The following is a 22,071-nucleotide window of genomic DNA, read 5'->3' on the forward strand; positions in this document are numbered from 1 at the left end:
ACATGGGAAAAGATAAGCAATATGTGCTTTATGCTGTGTGAACTGAACTGTCTCATTTTATCAGTGTCCTGAACCCCTGAACACATTTTTTTTTTCTTACACAACTTCAAATGCAACAGAATGATTTATGAATGTGTTCTCAACCTACTCCAGGATTGAAGTTGCTCTTAACTTGTACCCAGTCCAGAGGGTTGTTTAATGGGGAGTTTCCAAACGAGGCCACGTAGTGGGGATAGTCTGGTCCTCTCAGAATATCCAAGAGCACCTCAGATGCCAGGGAGCAGTTGGCAATATCCTCTTGCCTGGAGGAAATAGCGAGCTATGACCTCATGTTTCTTCTGAGGAGACCATACATAGACTTGAAGAAAGAAGAGGTACCTTAAGGTGCAGCCAGTCACAGAGTCCAGACCAAACAGGACTGGGGAGCGTTGATGGGCACCATGCAGACAGTCCTGGTCTTCAGCACCATGGAGAAGAGACAGTGTGTCTCTGAGGTTGATGCTTCTGACAATGACAGTGAAGTCAGTGGTTAAGGATAAATCATGGTCCCTGTAACAGTTCAGACAACCCCCCCAGGAAAATGAAATCAAGTCAAATCAGATTTATTTGTACAGCACCAAAACATAAAGTTACATTAAGGCACTCATCTTACCTATAGAGCAGGTCTAGATCAAACTCTTTATACAATTATTTAAAGAGACCCAACAGAGGTGCTCAGTCCTTCCCCCACCCGTCTAGGACTATAGCAGCATAGCTAAGGAGTGAGTGAGCGAGTTTGCATGTTCTGCATGGGTATAGGTTAACTGGCAACATTAAATTGACCGTAGGTGTGATTGTTTGTCTTTATGTGTTGGCCCTGCGATGGACTGGCGACCTGTCCAGGGTGTACCCCGCCCCTCGCCTAATGTGTGCTGGGATTGGTTCCAGCAGCACCGTGACCTGGAAACGGATAAAGCGGATGAAGATGAGTGACTGAGTGAGTGAGCTGTCATATAGTCTGGTCTTGAAAACTGCTAAAGAGTCCGTCCCCAGACTGACACTGGAAGTTGGTTCCATAGAAGAGGAGCCTGATAACTGAAAGATCTGCCTCCAGATTTACTCTTGGAGACTCTAGGAACCACAAGTAAATCTCCATCTAGAGAGCAGAGTGGCCTACTTGGACAATAAGGAACTATGAGCTCTCTGAACTTTGTATGCTAAAAGAAGGATTTTAAATTCTATTCTATATGAATTTTACCAGCAGCCAATGAACCAGCTATGACAGGAGAGATGTGATCCTTTTTCTTGTTCCTGTTAATATATAAAATGTGCAGCATCTTAATCATCTGAAGGCTGTTCAGAGATTTGTTTGGACATCCAGATAGTAATGAGTTACAGTAGTCCAGCCTAGACGTTATGAATGCATGGAGTAGTTTTCTGCATCCTCTTGAGAGAGCATGTTTCTGATTTTCATAATGTTTCTCAGGTGGAAGAAAGTAGCCCTACTGACTTGTTTTATGTGAGGGACAAAGGACATGTCCTGGTCAAAAGTTACTCCAAGTAATGCTGTTCAGACTGATTAGATGATTAGATAGCGTTTCTCTGAGGTGCTTAGGGCCGAGTACAATAACTTCAGTTTTGTCAGAATTTAGGAGTAAAAAATTATGTGTCATCCAGACTTTTATCTCTTCAAGACATGTCTGCAGTCTGAGTATCTGACTAACTTCATTCAGCTTGATTGATAAATACAATTGAGTGATCTCTGCATAACAGGGAAATTTGATGCTGTGTTTCCTGATAATGTTGCCTAAAGGAAGCAGATAAAGGGTGAAGAGGGTTGGTCCAAGTACTGAGCCCTGTGGGACTCCATAACTTCATGTTCCAGTCTCTGTAGTAAAATGTTAGAATCTATGGTGTCAAATGCAGCACTGAGATCTAAGAGGATAAGTATGAAGGCTGATCCACTGTCTGAAGCTATTAGAATATCATGGGAGACTTTAACCAGTGCTGTTTCTGTGCTATGATGGGCTCTAAATCCTAACTGAAACTCTTCAAGCAAACTGTTCCGTTGCAGATGGTCGTGTAATTGGTTTTCTACTGCTTTTTCAATTATTTTAGAAATGAAGGGAAATTACTCACTCATGACATTAATGACTAACTCTATATCTGAATCAGGCAGGTAAAGGATATTCTGCTGCTCTTATTCCAGACACCAAGGGAAGTCCAACTCCATAACCTGGGTTTCCACTGAGGGGGATGGGTGCCTGATTGTGGTCCTGCTGTTCAAACACAGAGCAGGACTCAGTCTCATCAGTGACATCTTTTCAATAAATCAGCATAACAGAGTTGACCTAAAGTAAAAAAAAAAAAAAAAATGGAATGTGGAATGTGCACAATTTATGACGAGCAAGCATTTTTTTCACTGCTGGTGATAGATTAGCTTCCTTAAGTATACCGTGCAGAAACATACATCAGACTCTCTTAATTTTTGGGACCAAGTGACAAAAGGTTGCCAATCCTGACCAGTCCCTTCTATCCATGCCCAGCAATTCTTGTTCTTAAAGCCTTTGTGTACTTGACCTTCGTTCAGTTTAATAAACTTGCCATCAATTCCTTAGCCCATGATGCATAGACAACATGCAGGGGCGCTGCCAGGAATTTTCTATCTCATCACCACCATCTGTATTTATAGATGTCATTTAATGGCCACAATTCAATCTAAATGAAAGCATCTCGCTGGATTATTTTATTATTGCCTGTACCTTTAATACAGTTATGTATTAAAGGTACAGAGTTATGCTACTCACTGCTTCAAACTGCCCAACATCCAGTGCACACTGTTCTTTTAGTTTCATAGTAATCATTATGTGGAAAATTAATTAATGCTTGAATTACTGTCATTAAAAATAGTAGTAAAAATAGTCAAAAAAAACAGTTGTCATTAACACAATGTTGCTCACCTTGTTCTTTGGGCACAATTAATTTATTTTGAGTATCTTGCTATTTATATTCCTGCACTGATTAAACATTGGTTAAAAAGGAGTGAAACAAAGGCTAATCTGTGGCATATTTCACTATGGACATCAAGATTAGAGGTTCATTTCTCTCACTGACAGATTCAAGGCTGTGACCTATCTTTGAGAAAAATAGGCTCACATACTGACACCCTTTCCTTTGCCTCTCCTCTCTCTCCTTTCTTTTTTGAAAATGTGACTCTTTTAATGTTAGGCAGCATGATGACTGAAGCCTACTTCTGCCTATCACACACAGTTTGCAGCTTTCTGTTTTGCACAAAAATTAAATTTTTAATCTGAGATTTAGCATCTTTTTTAAACATCTTCTGTGGGCTTGTAGAGGGAACTGAATTCAATTATTTTTAAAGGTCCCACATTTGAAGAGTTGATATCCATAAGAAGATATATTTCTACATTTTAGAAGCAAAAAAAGCATCTCACTTTTACATCCTCTCTGTCAGACCTCTCTCTGGAGATTAGAAACAACAGCTCAACGAGTCATTCAGAAGAGAGGTTCAGAGGCTCTGTTCTTGACATTCAGACACAGTACGATTTCCTGATCTCAGAAAACTTGTGGTAACATGCCATGATTCATCAATGATGTAAAGTGACAATACCTGTATAAAGATGATCTGAAAGTCCTGTTTCAGGGGCAGTGCTGCTCCACGGACAAATCCCAGCACCAAGGACACAGATGCGTTCACTATGTGACCTTCTGGACTGTACCTCATCACATATTCAACCTGAGGAGGCCACAATACCAATAAATGATTTGTTAAAGCATGAAATAATTTTAGCTCAAAGAGCTCATAGTTTCCTATTGTCCCAATAGGTCCCAGTAGGTCCCTTCGTTCAATGGATGTAGGTTTACTTGTGGTTCCTAGAGTCTCCAAAAGTAAATTAGGAGGCAGAAGGGAGGCAGATCTTTCCGTTATCAAGTTCCCTCTTCTATGGAACCAACTCCCGAGTATTGATCCAGGCAGCAGATTATGTTGCAATTTTAAGATCAGGCTGAAAACCTTCCTTAATGACAAAGCCATTAGTTAACAAGTTCAGGTTTAATTTCTTTTTTTTTTTTTTTTTACCACCACCACGGGTGTACAATACAGCATTACATTTGTCTAACTTTGTCTCTTCCTGTTTGGTCCCTCCTGTCACTGTCCTATAGGTACTGAATCATCTCTGCTGCAATAGTTACCATTACACACTACTACTCACTTCCAATTGTAACTTCTTTTTCTTCTTCTCTTGTGCACATTTAGTGCTACCAGGTTACAATCACTTAATGTTTCGTATGTATTTTCCATGGGATCTTCTCTTTTCCTGCTCTTCTTCTTTCTCCATCCCTCTACCAAGTCCCCTCTCCTCTCCTTAATGCTCACTCTGTGTTTCTCTCTCTGGGCCTCTTTAACAACATCCCATAGATGCTGGACTGAATAAGATTTGGAGAATTTGGAGGCTCGATTACAAGGACAAAATGTTCATTTGCTGCCTGATCCCACCCACTGACAGGTGCCAATTCAACCAGATAATGACTGTTTACTTCAATATTAAATGGAAGATTTATAATAGCGTGAATTTCTCCATTGTGGGACAATAAAGGAAAATCTAATCTAAAGTGATAAATACACGTTTAATCGTTTAAACTCAAATTCTGGACTCTGATACTTACCTTCAGAACCACATTGGCACAGAGATCTAGGTTCAAGAGAATAGGACTTAGGTCTTCTCCTGCAGTCATCCTCACCTCAGTCTGAGTCTGGTCTAAAGACTGCAGGATAACTGAAGAGACCTCCAAAGGAATGACCTACATCAGAGACACAGTTTCATCCCGTTTTAGATTTATTTGTATGTGCTGGCTTCAAATGGGGACAACAGTTCTCTTTGTTGTTGGTTTTACTTGACCATTTCATCCCATATGTCAAGCCCCATGGAAAAAGCCTTTGTGTAATCCTTAATTCCAAGCACGGTCTTGATAAACATGTTGCCTTTGTTGTTAAAAGTAGTTACTTTCAGTTAAGAAACAATTTCTACACAAACAAATTCTGCCTTCCATCACATGGAGAAAGTTATTCATGCCGTCATCACAGTTTGACTGGACAATTGCAATTCCCAATACTTAGGTCTTTCATTGTCTTCCATAGCTCACTTGCAACCAGAATTCAGCAGCAAGGATGTTGAATGGTACTGAGTATACCGCCATAGTCTTAGCCTACCTTCATCGACTTCTTTTTCATCTCTGAATTCAATTCAAAACACTGTTGATCACCGATAATGCTCAATAGTCGGGCCGCACCTTGCACTCCAAATCTTATCCTCTTGCATTCTATCCCTTGAGCACTAAGATCCAAAAACTCATCCCTTTTACAGTCACATTTAAAAATGAGAGGTGATAGGGGTTTTGTAGTTGCTGCTCTAAAACTGTGGAACCGGTTTGCTTTTCACATCAGATTGTGCTTTCTCCATCAATATTTTCAAATCTAGCCTGAAGACAAGTTTTAATTACTGGCCTATTTAAACATAGTTTAATCCTGTGTTTAAATGTATTCTTGATAATGTGCTATAGAAAAATATTTTGACTTGACATACATACAGATTCAGCTGAAAACTTTTCAAAACAATATCTGACTTAAAAACACATTATGGCCATTGTGTATTTGCACTGTACAAATCTGAAATGTGTATCAGTGTGATTCATTCTGAAACATGATAATAAGGATCATCATACTGCATACACTACTCAATAAACATGTTTTTTCAGAATGGATATGACACTAATTCAGTGCCACTCAAAGTGTGGGGCGCGACCCACCGGTGGGGAATGGAGACAGGTGTGGCGCGACAAGCGGGAGGAAATTTTCAATTTCTGGGACTGAGTGTGAAAACACTGATTGACGTCAGGATGATAATTGCAGCGGCACAACAAGGTAACCGTGAGCAACATGGATAAATTTGTGACGCAAACCACAAAAGAGCAAGCACCATCAAACAAACACACACAAACACACACACACAAACACACAAGACAGACTGTTGCTTCTCTGAAAACGAAATACAGATCTCAGCTCAACATTGAGCATTACTTGAGAGGGGCAGTTCCATGCCTGCAACCCCGTTTTGAGAGGACGTGCAGTGCAAACAGGCACATTGCAGCCACTAATATAGGGAAAGTTCTCGTTTTTGTTTATTGCACAGATCGCAAATGAAACACTATTTCATTATTTGACTACTGTACTTTTTGTTTTTGATTCAAGATATCACTCTTATTTTCTTTTTGAACTTGGTTTTGATGTTTTATAAAATGAAATGTATTTTGTCAAGATTTTTGTTGGTGCGACAGGGTCAAGTTGTTCAAAGTGGGGAGTGACCAGAAAAGTTTGAGAACCGCTGCACTAACTGATTAGTTCCCTTTTCCTGGTAACAGAGTGAGAAACATTTTTCCGTTTTTGCATTGCAGAGTTTCAACTGTATGGTAACTTGATGGGCAAATGTTTTCTGGCTTCTGTTCCTTGCACAAAAGAAATTTCGAAGTGTCTTGCAAAACTTTCTGGTTCCTCAGTTATCTCAGATGATCTCAGAATGCCAACACTTTGCTCGGTAGCAGTATGGGACTTAAAGGCTTGATTGCATTAAAATAAATTGTTCGGTGTACTATCACAGATATGTGTGTCAGCAGATGAGAATGATGTACCACCATGGAGGGACTGTAGATGGATATATGAATGCATCAACTTACATCAGATGTATGAGAAGCTTGTTATGAAACTCCATCAACCACCTGGTCATGTGGTGACTTATACGCCGTACATTATTATTACACTGAGTAAAATGGTCAATTCTATCTAATGACTGATTGACTAACTAACTAACAACTAACTAGCTAACAAGGCCAACGGCTGACTAATTCACTGACTTAATGAATGAATGACTTCCTAATTAACTAACTATTTGACTGATTAGCTGGGTGTTTCCAGACTTATACATAGTGTGAGTACTTACTTCTGCATCTTTATCCTTGCCCTGTATGGAAGGTGAAATATTGTTAAACGTCTTTAAAATTAACTGAATTAATCTGCATATTAGCAACTTCTTCATCTTTTAGCATTTGAGATAAGCTGATTATTTACTTTTCATAAAAACATCTAAATATTAATATTTACTTTCATTTGTTCTATTTATCTTATCCCAGCATCAACCTCACTAGTATCTGATGACTAATAGATTATTTAAGAGACAAGCAGAACGCATTGGACTCACAACACAAAGCTGGATGTTACTATAGGTATGCAGGTTTAGGGCTGGTGAGGTGCTGCAGTCCTGGTCCAGGACAAGACGCCGTGAACAGGCACTGCTCTGATCCTTCAGGAACACTGTCAACACAAAAGTTAACAATTATACTATAAAAAATAATAATAAAAAAACCTGTTTGTGTACACTTCCCAACATATCTGCATGATAGGAAAACTGTTTCTTTCACTAACAACAAAAACAACAGGAAACCACTGCATATAACAATAATTAAATTATCTGAACAAAAAGGAATAGAAGGAAATATTTTCAGTTATTTTTTTGGCAATATTGCTGAATCAGTTTTCTGACTGTTAGTTGTAGATGCTGTTCATCAGTAGTGACCTTGAGTTGTATTTACCTGCAGGACTGGTGTCAACACATTCAGCAGTGACACCAGGAGATGACAGCCAAAACAGACCTCTCTCTCCTCTTTCCCCTGCTGTCAGGATCTCATCCCCAAACTGAAAACAAAACAAATATCTGGTCTAATGGAAAGTCAGCAAATAGTTATAGAAACAGTCAATGGTAACTGCATGAGCAGAGATGCACCTGGTATCCAGGTAGGTCCTGGACCTCTGCAGTGGGCATCTGACCTTCATTTTCCTCCAAGTCAAACATAAAGCTGGTGAATTGTTTAAATAAAGAGTCAAAGCTGCTGTCGGTTAGAAGAGCAGTTGATGGATGAGAAAATCCATCAAATCCACCTAAACAGACACAAAAATCAGCACCTGAGATAGACTTGTAAAAAGAAAACCTGGTATCATGAAGTAATTAAAGATATTATTAGTGGTCTAACCCTCACCCGATGAGGAACTTCTTACACATTAATTAAGTCTAACTCTACTAACTAAAGTACTCCAACTGACTTACTGTTTTGTGAGTGAATGCAGAAAATATCATAATTGGTTTCCTTGGTGACAGACACTTCTAGATTTGAGTAACCATTTATGGTGCTCGCCAAAGAGTATGACACCACATCATGGCTGCAGAGCTGCTGGTTGACACTAGAAAAAGAGAAGTACGAACATAGAGACTGAGCTTTATCATGTATATAAATGATGTTACCTTTATGTGATGAAATAATGATTTTATCAGAAATCTAGTTAAAAATTAACAGTGTAAATTTAACAAATTTTTTTTGGCTAATTTACAAGTACATTGTACTGATACTGGAATTGGCTCAAGCACCTCCCCCAGAACAGAAATGGATCTTCTGTGATCAAAGCTCACTCAATACTTTCTCTATATTGCATTCTATTTTTTCTTTTTGTTTGTTTTGTTTTGTTTTGGGTTTTTTTTCCAGAATGGATGTTTTTGCTGCTTGCCACATAATAGTTTTACTGTTTATTGTTATGGACATTAGATCCATTCTTATATCTACAGAGGGGAGGCCACCAACACCACAAGCTGTGTTTCAGTGACTTAACACTCACCTGAATGTGAGCATGGAGCAGTCAGTGAACACAGTCCCCTCCTCACCACAGTCTCTATCACAGCAGCAGTTCATGTCACACATACCTCTGTGCCAGTCACAGGGACACATCATGATGACTGCTCAAACACACATCCACACACACAGACAAACACAGGTTTAAGGTACACGAATAGAGCCTGTTTATCCAACTGCTGAAAATTTCTCTGAAAAACTGGAAATAAACTGATTTAAACGTAGCCACGTTTAACTAATATTTACATAGACACAGACTTTTTAAGCTGCAGTTTTGATTTATGTAGTGTGTCACTTGCTTAAACAAGCGCTGCGCCTCACTGTCACAGCCTACTACCGCAGACACTTAAAGAAGAGCTGAGCTGGATTGACACTGAGGATGCGTTAACCCTGTGGTTAACTAGTCTACCACTAAAAATGAGCTAACCCAGTGGTTAACTACAGTCTAACACTAACCCACATTACCTTTAGTGGCAGGAGTGAGCAGCGGGCCGGAGGCGAGCAGCGTGTCGGCGGGAAGTTTGTCTTGTTTGGGCTCTCCGTGGCTGTCGTTGCTAGGTGATGGTTCTGTCACTTCAGGCTCTGAATGTTGAGGGCTTGCATAAATGTCCGTTATGCTATCGATCACATTCCGGTCCCCGGAGGCTAGCTTGTTAAACAAGTGGCTACTTATGTTTCCTGTAGCCGCTAAATTAAATGAGATGAATAAACAGACGAGATCTACGGATCTTGTCACCGAAGTCGCCATATTTGTTTTAGTGTTGCTAAAACTGTGGGCGCTTCTTCTATGAGGTTTTAAGGCAGCTGGCATCCTGTTAGTGGTATTACTGCCATCTACTGGAACTAGTTTGATCTATTATTTAAAGTCTCCTCATCAATCTGTCTAATGAGAAATTCAAATAAATATCTCCGACCTTGCCCTCTCTCACCACACTCAAGAATACTTTTAAGACCTGTCCCTATCAGTCCAACTTTTCCCATCCCTGTCAACATGTTCCGTCTTTCCTGAACATATCTCTTATAATTAATTATAACATGTTCTAATGTTTCAGCTTGTTGACAGATATCGCACACAGCAGTTGGATGTTTTCCAGTGATATATAGTGTCCCATTTAAATGAATATGTCCTATTCTGATTCTACTCATTGTTAACATGTGTCTTCTATTTCCTCCTCTGTCTCTCTCAATATCCACTCTATTTTGTATTGTATGAAGATGTATTCCCTTTGTTTCCTGATCCCAGTATTGCTGCCACTCAACATTGATTTTCTTCCATATAATACTCATTCCCTTTGATTCAGAGTTTTATTCTGATGTCTATTGTTTCTTTTTTAACAGCTTGCTTAGCCAGTTTATCCTCTCTTTCATTTCCAAAAATGCCCATGTGTGCAGGGACCCAAATGAATATGACCTCAACTTTTGAGTGTACTGCCATTACTTTTGAGTCAATGAGTCACTACAAATCAGGGCTCTTTCCTTTTTAGTTTGCTTAATCCATTCTAGGGCCATCCAGATAGCGTATAACTCCACTGAATATACACTTAAATAATCTGATGTCCTGCTCACTGCAACTCTGTGGCTAGGATTGCAGATCTGGCACTATCAGTTTCTGGATCTTTAGATCCATCTGTATATACCTGAAAATATTGTCTATATTTACTTTCTGTATAACTGTAAAACTCATTAACTAGGTCCAAACTGTTCTTTCTTTGTCTTAACTGTGAGTAAATTTAAATCTACTATCAAAAGTTTTAGCACCCACAAAGGAGTCACAGGCCACTCCACTGTCAGACAGAACTCCATTCCATATATCCCCAATTCTTTTGCTGTTGTGTCTTCTATCCACCCAAAACTTGATTTTGCAGTTCTTTCTCTTTCCCAGCAAGTTTTCAGTACCTTTTTAGTTGGATGATTATCACTATGCCCCAGTAACTCCCTCTAAGCTGCTTCTTGCATAAATACAATGGCATTTCTCCTGCCTCCACTTGCAGGGCACACGCAGGTGATGTTCTCACTGCTCCATACACACTCTGAGGGCCTGGGCCTGTATCACATCCAAGCCACCAAGCACCGTCTTTGCTGCAGATCTATACACCACACTCCCATAATCAACTCTTGATCTAATTAACGCTACATACACATATTTGGAGGACACTGCATCCTCTCCCCAGCCCATCTCTATCAAACATCTCATTACAATTATAATGTTCTTCCGCTCATCAACAGTACTTTGAATGTGTTGCCTCCATGTTAATCTAGAATCTAGATAGATTCCTAAAAACTTGAATGACCCCACTGTCTCTAAATCAACTCCATATAGTTTTACCAGATTGCGTTCCTTGTAAAGAACATAACAGTCTTAAAATGAAAACTTAAAATTCCATTTACTTTCCTACACTTCAACTTGATTTATTCCTTCTTGCAATTTGTTAGCTACATAATTCTAACTCTACATAATTTCTGCCTTCTGCCTTCCCATGTCCAGTCATATATTGACTAAAAATGTAATTTATCATAACATTGAAGAGTAAAGGACTAATCACACTTCCTTCAGGAGTCCCATTCCCAAGTCATATTTATTGGAAATGTCGGATCCTATTTTTACCTGAATCATTCTTTTACTCAAAAAATCTCTTATCCAATTAAAAACTTGACCTCCCACTCCCAGTTTATGCAGTTTAATCAGAAGCCCCTCCTTCCATAGCATATCATGTGCTTTTTCCGCATCAAAGAAAACTTCTGCTAATGTTTCTTTATTAATTTATGCTTTCCTTATTTTGTACTCTAGACACAATATAGGATCCAAAGTACCACATCCTGCCTGATTGTCCTTTCCAGCACCTTGGAGTAAACTTTCCGAGGGAGGCTGAGTAGTGTGATGCCTCTATAATTGGCACACATCCTCTGACTCCCTTTTTAAGAAGCAGGACCACCACCCTGGTCTGCCACTCCTTCGGCACGACCCCGATCCCAACACAATGTTGAAGAAGCGTGCCATCCATGACAGCCCCTCAACACCCAGAGCTTTCAACATTTCAGGAAGAAGGCCACTTTATTGACACTAAGTTTTGTTTGTTTCCTCTGTCATGCATTTCATTTCCAGTCTCATTTCCTTCATGTTCTCTGTAAGTCTCTGTATAGCCTTGGACATACCTCCCCCTTCTGATATGGAGTGCACCATGGCGGTTGCACCCCCTCCAGGTGAGGTGTGCCATTCTTGGGTGTTGACATAGTGTGCCATTTCACTTTGGATAGCTATGATCAGCCTCCTCTAAGTCAGTAGACCCCTGCTCATGACGCTTAGCGAGCCCCGCCAGGAACCAACAAAACTTTTCTGTCTTGGCTTTATCACCATAGCATGGGAAGGCTTTGTGCGCTAGAGTGCTTATGTTTGCAGCATAAACATCCAAACTCTCTCCTGGAGTGCGATGGCGAGAGATTAGCTGTGAAACAGCCTTGAAAAATTTCTCTTTAACTGCAGGATAGTCAGCCTGTATGGCTGCTGGCAAGCTGTTCCACAGGAGAAAAGCAGCCTTCATCAGCCGTGTTGGCAAAAGTCTCACTAGTTCATAGTCATGATCACCTCCGGTGCCTCCCACGAGTGCTGTCCCAAAGTCGGAATTAATGCGAAGACAAGTAGACCGGGTGAGGATAAACACTTCTTTATTCAAGGATCGTTGGAGAGCATTACATGCAAGCGCTGTGTGTGAAAATGCTCTGAACAACAAAGTGAGGTCCCCGTCTTTTGTACCCCCTGGATCCCCCTATGCTCTAGTTTATCATCCTATTATGGAGTTGTTTTTCTGTGTTCAAATGACAGTGAGTCTCTCAGTTCTCGGGTCGCCCCCCCATTTTTCTTGTTCAGAGCAGTTTTCTCAAGGCCATGATTACATAGGCTGTTCTGCTTTACTGTCACACTACCAGATTATGATTCAAACATTTTATATGAATTCCCCACAATGTACAACACCACACGGGAACATTACTGCAGGGTCGCTACAGTACATACAACAGTCAGCAAAAATCAATCAAAAAATCAAACTTTACACAGAGTTCGAAAAAAAAAATATCTATAAAAATGGAATAATTAACAGTCTGTTGATTAAAAAAGTCTGTATCGCAGTGCATTTGTAAATATGTATAGTGTAAGCATATAGTGTCATATTTTCAACTTTTTGTGCAATAGTGATTTCTATGCCACCCCCAAATTATTTGAGTTCATCCTGACCACCCCACTGAACATTTTCTGGCTCAGCTACTGACTTTATAGATAAGAAAATAACAAACGGACAAAGACAATGACTTTCTCCGGGAGGCTGCGCGCTCTCTCACTTTATTTTTTTTTTCCCGAGGCTCACCCCGCATCCATCACGACTGTTCGCACACACAGAACTTCCGGTCTTTACCTTTCAAAGTAAAACTCTGAACTATACTCAGAGCTGCCATAATAAGGAAAATGATTGCTTAACACAAACATAGGTTACATTATCATTATATTATTATCACTATCATTATGTTCATCCATTGTCATGCATACCACTCACAGACCACACGCATGAAGTTCTTCCAATGCATGAACAACCAAGACCTTCAGTGTTTCTGGTTGAGATGTTAAATCTTTAAATAATTACTTAAATGTGTCATTAATTATTTAAAATGGGAAATAAATAATTAAATGTGTCAATTAATTAAAATACCAGTTCATGTAATGTAAAAAATATATATAATTATTTCACTGTTTTTATTTCATGGTCCTGTTGCAGAGCTTCATGAATTAATTTTATCTGTCAGACTTACCCATCAAAGCGAGTGGGCGGGGCTAACATGAATTGAGTCTCATTGATTATTTTGGTCAGAACCCGGGAAGTTTTTTGAAACATGGCGGTTACGGAGGATGTGCTTCTACTTCCTCGTGAGTTGGTGATAGACATTTTAGACCTTGCAGAGTATGTGGAAGCAGAACTGCCAACACGGAGCATGTAGCATCTAACGCAAAATAATTTATTGAAGTAGTTGGCGTTATTTCAGCACTTTCAAACCAAGATATTGACCACAGAGTGACTGCAAACTTAGAAGTACTCCACCGCCTCGCTGGCACCAGGGCTCAGACACAACACACACAAGGACCTGGAGCACCACATTCTTTCTGGTACACTAGCTTGTGAAATTGCAGCAATCTTTGGAGTTTTAACAAAGACTATTAGGATTGGCATGCAGCAAAGCGGTCTAAGGTATTTACACAAAATTCATAAGTTTTCAGTTTATGGATGGATGGTCTTGTCCGGATATTACGCCTAGTCTAACACTACTCATTGTTAATGTATTTTTGTTCTTTGTTGTTTGTTTTTTCTGCAGAAAGACAGACCAGACCTCTGAGACATGACGTGTGAACTTTGGCTGCTGGTTGCAGTAAGCGTGTTACATCATTTCCGGTGACTGGTGGTTGTGCTCTGTGTCACCTCTTCTGTTGTCTCTGCTATTCTTTCCTATTCACGCGATTAATCTGACAGCAAACTTATCATACTAACACTGACATAGAACACAATATCTCTCCCCTTTTTCAAGCTTATAGCCAATACTGTCAAACTACAGCATTAGCAATGGCTTGGAGCGCTCTCTCTCCACTTTCTCATCTCCTCTCTTGTACTGTGTGCCTCATGTCTAGCTATTCTTCTGCTTCCTTTTATGATAGCACCTCTTGTAATAGATGCAGGAAGATCATTGAAATGGAGGTGAAAACTAGCGAGTTAGAGTCGCAGCTCCGCATCTTAGCTAGGCCAGCCAATGCTAGTGTAGCTAGCCGCCCCCCTGTAGCCAGTGCGGGCTGACCTAGACCAGCTCCTACGGCATACAAGAGTCCCCTCCCCCCAGCGGCTCCTGAGCAGCCGGGATTTAGTCAGGGTGGCTGGGTGACTGTCCAAAACAAGAGGCATAGTCGTAGTGAGCAGCTCCTCACTCACCACCAACCAGTTCACGTTTCCAACAGGTTCTCCTCACTCAGCAACACACCCGCTGAAAAGCAGACTCTAGTGATTGGTGATTCTATTCTGAGGAACGTGAAGTTTGCGACTCCAGCGGCCATAGGTAAGTGTATTCCGGAGGTCAGAGCAGGTGACATCCAGTCTTATCTGAAACTGCTGGCTAAGGATAAATGTAAATATGGTAAAATTGTTATTCACGTCGGCAGTAACGACACCTGACTTCGCCAATCGGAACTCACAAAAATAAATGTGGAATTGGTGTGCAAGTTTGCCAAAACAATGTCGGACACTGTAATTTTCTCTGGCCCCCTCCCCAATCGGACCAGTGATGACATGTACAGCCACATGTCATCATTTAACCGCTGGCTGCCGAGGTTGTGTCCCGAAAACAATGTGGTCTACATAGATAACTGGAAGACTTTCTGGGGGAGACCTGGCCTGATGAGGAGAGATGGTGTCCATCCCACTGTGGATGGGGCTGCTCTTATATTTAGGAATATGGCAGATTTTATTAGAAAGCTAAAACTCTGACAGCCCTGAGTCGAACATGCTCCTTTGTGCCTCAATCAGATCAGTTTCCTGCCGAGAATAGAATAGAGTCTCTGTCTATGTTTAGGTCTATAGAAACTGTGTCTGTGCTAAAAATAAAAAATAAAAACTTAACTGAAATCAAAACAGCCACAAATTTGATCTCAAATAACACTGCAGTAAAATGTGAACTGTTAAAAATTCAATCACTAAATCTCTACTAGTTAATCAGAATCAGGAAGGTCACGTGATTACGGACAGGTGAACATGGCGTTTTAGTGAGATTGGCTCACCAAACCAGAAAGACTTCATTTTAAAACAGCTCAAATTGGGCAGTATTTGACAAGAATATACCGGACTGTATTACCCAAAGGGACAACTAAAGGTCGGGCAACAAGACACACAGGCAAAACAAAGAAATTAAAGAATACAGATATGAGTGCAGCGGAGACTCACCTGTCTGACGGAGACGCGAATGAGGAAACTCCGGTATGGGCAAAATGTTTGATAAGTCCTTTCAAAAGCCATCAATCTTCAATGGATACCAAACTTGAAGAGATTTACACAGCAATCAAAGCCCCTAAAGACTTTAATGCAGTTCAGCACAGAGCGCATAACCAATTTGGAGGAGAATTTTGGAAAAGAGAACACTCTGGTTGAAGAACTATCCAAGAAAGTTTCAGCACTCTACTAGCGGGTTGATGACCTTCAATAACACAGTAGGAGAAATAACATCAGAATAATTGGCCTGAAAGAGGGAGCTGAAGCGGATGATTTGATGGGGATGCTGGCCCGTGTATTTCAACTCATACTGGGAGAGAGCGCACGGCACCTGTGTGTCCACTAAGTTCTCGGCCTCGGCCGGATCCAGGGGCTCCACCTTGCAACATCATTGTGCGTCTACTGAGATGGAGTGATAAACAGAAGATCCTAGCTGCAGTGAAGAAAGGGAAACCTCTCTCCTGGCAAGCCTTTTTTTATTCGACAAGATCTATCAGTGGAGGTGCGGAGACAACGAGCAGAATACAATGGCCTAATTCAAGACCTTAAAAAGAGGGGAATAAAATTTGGAGTAATGCAAATGCAAGTAATGGCCGCCTGGTTGTAATCATGGATGGAGAAAAGATTACTTACAACAACCCTGAACTGGCACGGACGGAGCTGCAGAGAATGATCCCCTTCTTTTGTTCACTGACATAACATAGATTTTTGTGACCTCGATCAGTTTAATATTTGAATCAATTTAGGGGCAGCTATTTGTTGCAAACAATCGGGACATTTTCTTTTTTTTAATTTGTAACTCTATCATGTGTCAGAAAACATTCGTTACAAACCAAAAAATAGCTCCTCTTTCAGTATTTTGACTGTTTTGGATAATAAGTTTGCAGTCGTGATTTCTCATTTAGGCATAGTCTATCTAGCCTACTTTTTGAGTGTCTTCTTTGTATGAAATCCTACTAATCGAAATGGACATGGTCTGGTTATCAATTATACTGCGCCTACACCCAACTATCACAGACTGAAGATGATTTGGACTTTTATCTTATTGTCATCTATGTTTTATGGGTCTTTGTGTGTTTCCCCCCTTTTACTGGTAGTGCATGTTCCTTAACTACTTCAAAAGGGTTTTCCTCCAATTAAATCTATTAAATATTGTTAATTGCTATGAATAAAATTAAAGTAATTTCTTGGAATAAAAATGGAATGCAAAAGATTTAAAGTTCTATCCCACCTAAAAACTCTTGAATGTGACATAGCACTGTTACAAGAGACACATCTCTCCAAAGAAGAATCTTTAAAGTTAACACAACGTTGGGTGGGACAAATGTTCCTTTCTCCAGGTACAAGTGCCTCAAAAGGGGTTTGCATTCTTATGTTTAGAAAAAATTTGTTTACAGTTTTGGATGTGATCACAGATAAGGAGGGAAGATGGGCGATGGTCTCAGGAGAACTGGAGAGTAATAAAATTGTTTTGGTGAATCTATATGCTCCAAATCAGACCAGCTTTTTGTCCTCAATTAATGTGTTGCTGAGCCGAGCATGAAGGGATGTTTGTGCTTCATTTGGGGAAGTGTTTGCAGGTGGGCAGGGGACAAGTTCAGGTTCATGGGTTCGTGTGCAGGTTTTACCTCAGGTTACAGGGGATGTTCTTTGTGTGTCTTGTTAGCTATGTCACTATAGCTTCAGTGGGAAATTTTAATGATTTAATTAAAACAAGGAATATGGTGGAAATATGGCATCTGACTCATCCTACAGATAAGGAGTTCTCTTTTTATTCTCATGTCCATAAGTCTTACACTAGGATCGACTACTTTCTGATAGCTTCTGAATTAATACCTAGTGTTACTAACTCTACATATCATAATATTTTAATATCTGACCACAGCCCAGTTTGCTTCCTGTGCATGAAGAAGTTTATACATTTTCCCTCTCATCTGCTGATTACAGTAAGATCTTGAAATTGAAATACGAATATAACACCATTCTTCATAAATGTGTTGGTAGTCTTTTATATAAAATTAAACAGAAATATTTTGAATTGAGAATAATAATAATAATAATAATAATAATAATAATAATAATAATTGAGATAAACCAGAGTAACTGTTAGCTAGCCAACTTAAAGGCGAAAGGGCCAAAAAGGCTATTCATAGAATAAAATCCAAATCAGGCAGTCTCCTAACCAATCCGAGAGAGATAAATGCTTGCTTCAGGGACTTCTATAAGGAACTGTATTCTAGTAAAGTAAAGGCCACTGAAGCAGATTTTTGTAACTTTATTGCTAAGTTAAATGGTCTCCAATTACATAATGCGGCGAGAGACGACTTAGATGCCCCATTTTCTGAAACTGACCTCTTGAATGCTATTCGAACCTTCCCCTCTGGAAAAACATCTTGCCCAGATGGCTTTGGAACTATTTTGTTATGAAATGATTTATAAAATTTACAGCCACTCATGCTAAGAATGGTGAAAGATTCTATGAAAAAGAAAGACATTCCCCAGTTCATTATATGAGGCAAATATCTCCTTGCTTTTGAAAGGGGGAAGGGAAGAGGTGGATCCCGCAAGTTACAGACCGGTTGCTCTCTTAATTTGTGATCTGAAAATAATAACTAAAGTTTTGGCTACAAAATTAGGTAAGCATATCTCCACTATTGTACGCCCTAATCAGACTGGAATTATCCCAGGTCGGTTTTCTTTTAGTAATGTCTGTCTACTTCTAAATACAGTATACTAAACACATGGCAAAAATACACAAGCTGCTATTTTATCTCTTGACGCCCAGAAGGCATTCGATCAGATCAAATGGCCTTTTATGCTGAGGACTCTAAAGCAATTTGGATTTTGGGAAAGTTTCATTGAGTGGGTGAAAATAATTTATCTTAAACCAGTATCTTCTATTCTTGCTAACTCAGATAGGTCCCAACCTTTTGAGTTACAGCGGGGTGTAAGGCAGGGTGACCCTCTTTCTCCTCTTCTCTCTCTCTCTCTCTTGCAATAGGCATAAGAGGTCACCCAGGTATTCATGGTGTAAAGTTTGGTAATGTTGAAAGCCTTGTTAATCTGTATGCTGATGATTTATTGATCTGTTTATCAGACTCAACGGTCTCAGTTCCCAACCTCTTGAATTATATAAAATCATTTGGTAAATAGTCTGTGTACATAGATCAGAAATTTTGTAAGAGAACATGTTTCTGATTTCCCATTAAGACCACCTAGTGATAATTTTTATGATACATTTCTCTTAGATCCAAACTCTAAACATTTAATTTCCCGTTTTGTCATTGCCTTTGAGATGCCAGTGAGTACCAGTCATCTCAGGGATACATGGCCAAAAGAACTGGGAGTTCCACTGTCAGAGGAAATATGGGAGGAGGGCCTGTCCAGTATACAGAAGTGTTCTATAAATTCAAAATATCGGTTAATTCAATTTAAAGTCATACATAGACTGCATTATTCCAAAACTAAATTTCAAATATTTTATATTATTAATATTAATTTTATTCAAATCAGTGTCTCCTATGTGTGATAGATGCAACAGAGCCGAAAGTTCTGTCCCACATTTATTCTGGTACTGCTCAGTACTTTTGGAACGACATATTAAATTGGTTCTCTAAGCAACATAAAATAAATATTCAACCAGACTGCAACCTGGCTATTTTTGGTTCCTCTGAAAGGACATCAACCCTCCCTTCACACTGTAAGCAGGCTCTCAAAATAGATAATTTTTTTTTGTGTGTGTATTTTGGTTTTGTTTTGTTTTGTTTATTATTCATAACCCTGATGGTATCATGTGACAGAGGGCACTGGACAACTTTGATTATTCTATATAATCCTCATACTGTATAACCTCTGTCTTTACTTTTCTTACTTCATTTAACAATATCAGGTGCTATATGCCTATGTTATGTATGTTTTTGTTTTGTTTTTATTTTTTCTCTGTTCTATGTGATAAAAATTAAAAAGTGAAAATAAAATATTCAAAAAAGAAATATACTACTATTAGTGGGAGGGGACTTTAATTTGGTAACAATTCAAGTCTACCACTTCCAGCAGATAAATCTCTCTCTCTTGCTTTTAAAGAACTACTAGAAACAAAAACAATAACGGATGTATGGGGCTTATATAATATAAAAGCAAGAGAATATACATTCTGTTCAAAGACTCACAACTCCTATTCTCGAATTGACTCTCTCCTACTATCAAACTCTTTTTTGACTAATTTTGCAGACACTACAATTCATAATCTCCTTGTCTCAGATCATGCCCCAATATCCATAACATTTTGTCCCACAAGTGAAAGGAATCTCAAGTCTAAACAATGGAGTTTTCACAACTCATTGTTAAAACTTGACACTTTTGTTACATTAATTAAAATTAACATCCTGGAATTTATTGAAATAAATATGAACCTGACAACCTCTATTTAAACAGTCTGGGAGGCATTCAAAGCTACCTGTCGGGGATGGATCATAAGTTATGCATCATATAAAAATAAGGACAAATTGCGGAGAAAAACTGAAACATCTAAGCTTAAAGATCTGGAGTTAAAAAATATGAGAGACCCATTGGATATTTCTTTAAAAGAGGAATTACTTTTGACAAAAGCTGAGGCACAAACAATGTTACATGAAGAGTCTACTTTTTCATCATATAAATTAAGAAGATCACATTATGAAGATGGCGAAAAGGGAGGGAAGATGCTTGCTTATCAATTGAAAAAACTTGAACAAAAACACTATAATTTCTATAAGAACAGTAGTGGTCTGATTATTAGAGCTCACAGGGCTATTAATGACATATTTAGAAGTTATTTTTAGTCCATGTATAAATCTGAATCAGCAAGATTTGAATAAATTCTTTAATAATTTAAGTTTGCCAAAATTGAGGGAAGAAAATAAAGGGAAACTATACTCATGTATTTCAGAGGAAGAATTTTACAATACAATTAAGTCACTATCAACCAGCAAAGCACATGGTAATGATGGATTTGAAGCTGAATTTTTAAATGTTTCTTCAAAAGAAATCATTTTAATGCTCCTTTGCTTGTATTATCAGGCTGTGGAGGAGAAGATTATGCCACCAACAATGCGATTAGCCATCATTTCATTGCTGCCCAAACCAGGAAAAGACCACCTAGAAGTGAAAAACTATAGACCAATAAGCTTGCTTAATAATGATTACAAAATTTTGCAAAAATGTTGGCAATTCGGCTAGAGGAAGTTGTCACATATTTAATTAATGTAGACCAAGTTGACTTTATCTGTGGGCGGCTTCTGTCTGATAACATGCGAAGGCTCCTGCAAACTATACAGATGGTGAGCTCTCTGGCATGCGCTATTCATCAAGATAACGACATTACAGGCATTTTTATTGGTGGTCATGATTTCAAATCAAATACTGTATGCGGATGATATTTTGTTGAAGCTGTCCAAACCTCCACACTATACCTAAAGTTTTAGAAACTATTAATTCATTTGGCAAACTCTCAGAATACAAGATCAATTGGACTAAGAGTGAAGCTATTCCTTTGAACAAATTCACACATATTTATGATCTTGGCCCTGCTCTTTTATCGAAAGATCAAAAGGTATGACATATTTAGGGGTTAAAATCAGATTACTTATCAATGAACCATTGGACTTAAATGCCAAACCCCTACTGAATAACACAAAGGAAGACCTTAAAAGATGGTCTGCACTGCCTTTGTCATCATGTGGGAGGGCAGAAGTGCTAAAGATGAATGTCCTTCCGAGATTGAATCTGTTTATTGAGAAAGTTGGACGACTGCATTATCAAGTTCTCATGTGACATAAACAGAGAAATTCCCAAAAGATTGAATGTTGCAAACTAAATCCTCCCATCTTCCCCAATATGGTTTAACAACACCTTTAAAGCTGCGGGGAATCCACTGGCTAATATGGTATGGTACAATCACAATATCACAGAAATAACACAGAAACCCTAACCCTAACCCTGTCCTTGGAGGAACTGATAAAAAGATATAAATTGAACGTTAATACAAAAGGTTTTTTACAGTACTCTTAGTTAAAATCATATAATAATATAATAATTTTGAGATTGACAAAAAATTAAGGGTTTTATCATCAAATAGAGGAATAGTCTCAGGTGTATATTAATTGTTACTTCATTCCTCTTCAAATCCAAATTCAATGACAGAACCACAATGGGAACTCGATTCGGGAATCATATTTTCTTCTGAAGAGTGAGGAAACATTTTGCATGACATTAAAATAATCTCCAAATCAGTTAGAGGTAGAGTAATACAGCTGAAAATTCTTCATAGAGCCTATATTACTCCCTCTAAACG

The 22,071-nt window shown here is 39.0% G+C and overlaps 1 protein-coding gene across 1 annotated transcript in view; it reads right to left on the reverse strand.

Moving 5' to 3' along the window:
• The window catches only part of tctn1 (tectonic family member 1), a 10,580-nt gene extending 1,102 nt beyond the window's left edge, over positions 1–9,478 (reverse strand). The window contains exons 1-12 of the mRNA XM_029512650.1: positions 9,196–9,478; positions 8,717–8,834; positions 8,154–8,287; positions 7,833–7,987; positions 7,642–7,744; positions 7,251–7,363; positions 6,993–7,013; positions 4,666–4,800; positions 3,611–3,736; positions 2,170–2,258; positions 379–516; positions 149–302 (exon numbers count right to left, since the gene is read on the reverse strand). Coding sequence (XP_029368510.1) covers positions 149–302; positions 379–516; positions 2,170–2,258; positions 3,611–3,736; positions 4,666–4,800; positions 6,993–7,013; positions 7,251–7,363; positions 7,642–7,744; positions 7,833–7,987; positions 8,154–8,287; positions 8,717–8,834; positions 9,196–9,478 — 1,569 coding nt within the window. The remainder of the gene's footprint in view (positions 1–148; positions 303–378; positions 517–2,169; positions 2,259–3,610; positions 3,737–4,665; positions 4,801–6,992; positions 7,014–7,250; positions 7,364–7,641; positions 7,745–7,832; positions 7,988–8,153; positions 8,288–8,716; positions 8,835–9,195) is intronic.
• Between the last annotated feature and the right edge of the window lie 12,593 nt (positions 9,479–22,071).

The sequence above is a fragment of the Echeneis naucrates genome, chromosome 10 (assembly GCF_900963305.1).
Source record: "Echeneis naucrates chromosome 10, fEcheNa1.1, whole genome shotgun sequence".
Lineage (NCBI taxonomy): Eukaryota > Metazoa > Chordata > Actinopteri > Carangiformes > Echeneidae > Echeneis > Echeneis naucrates.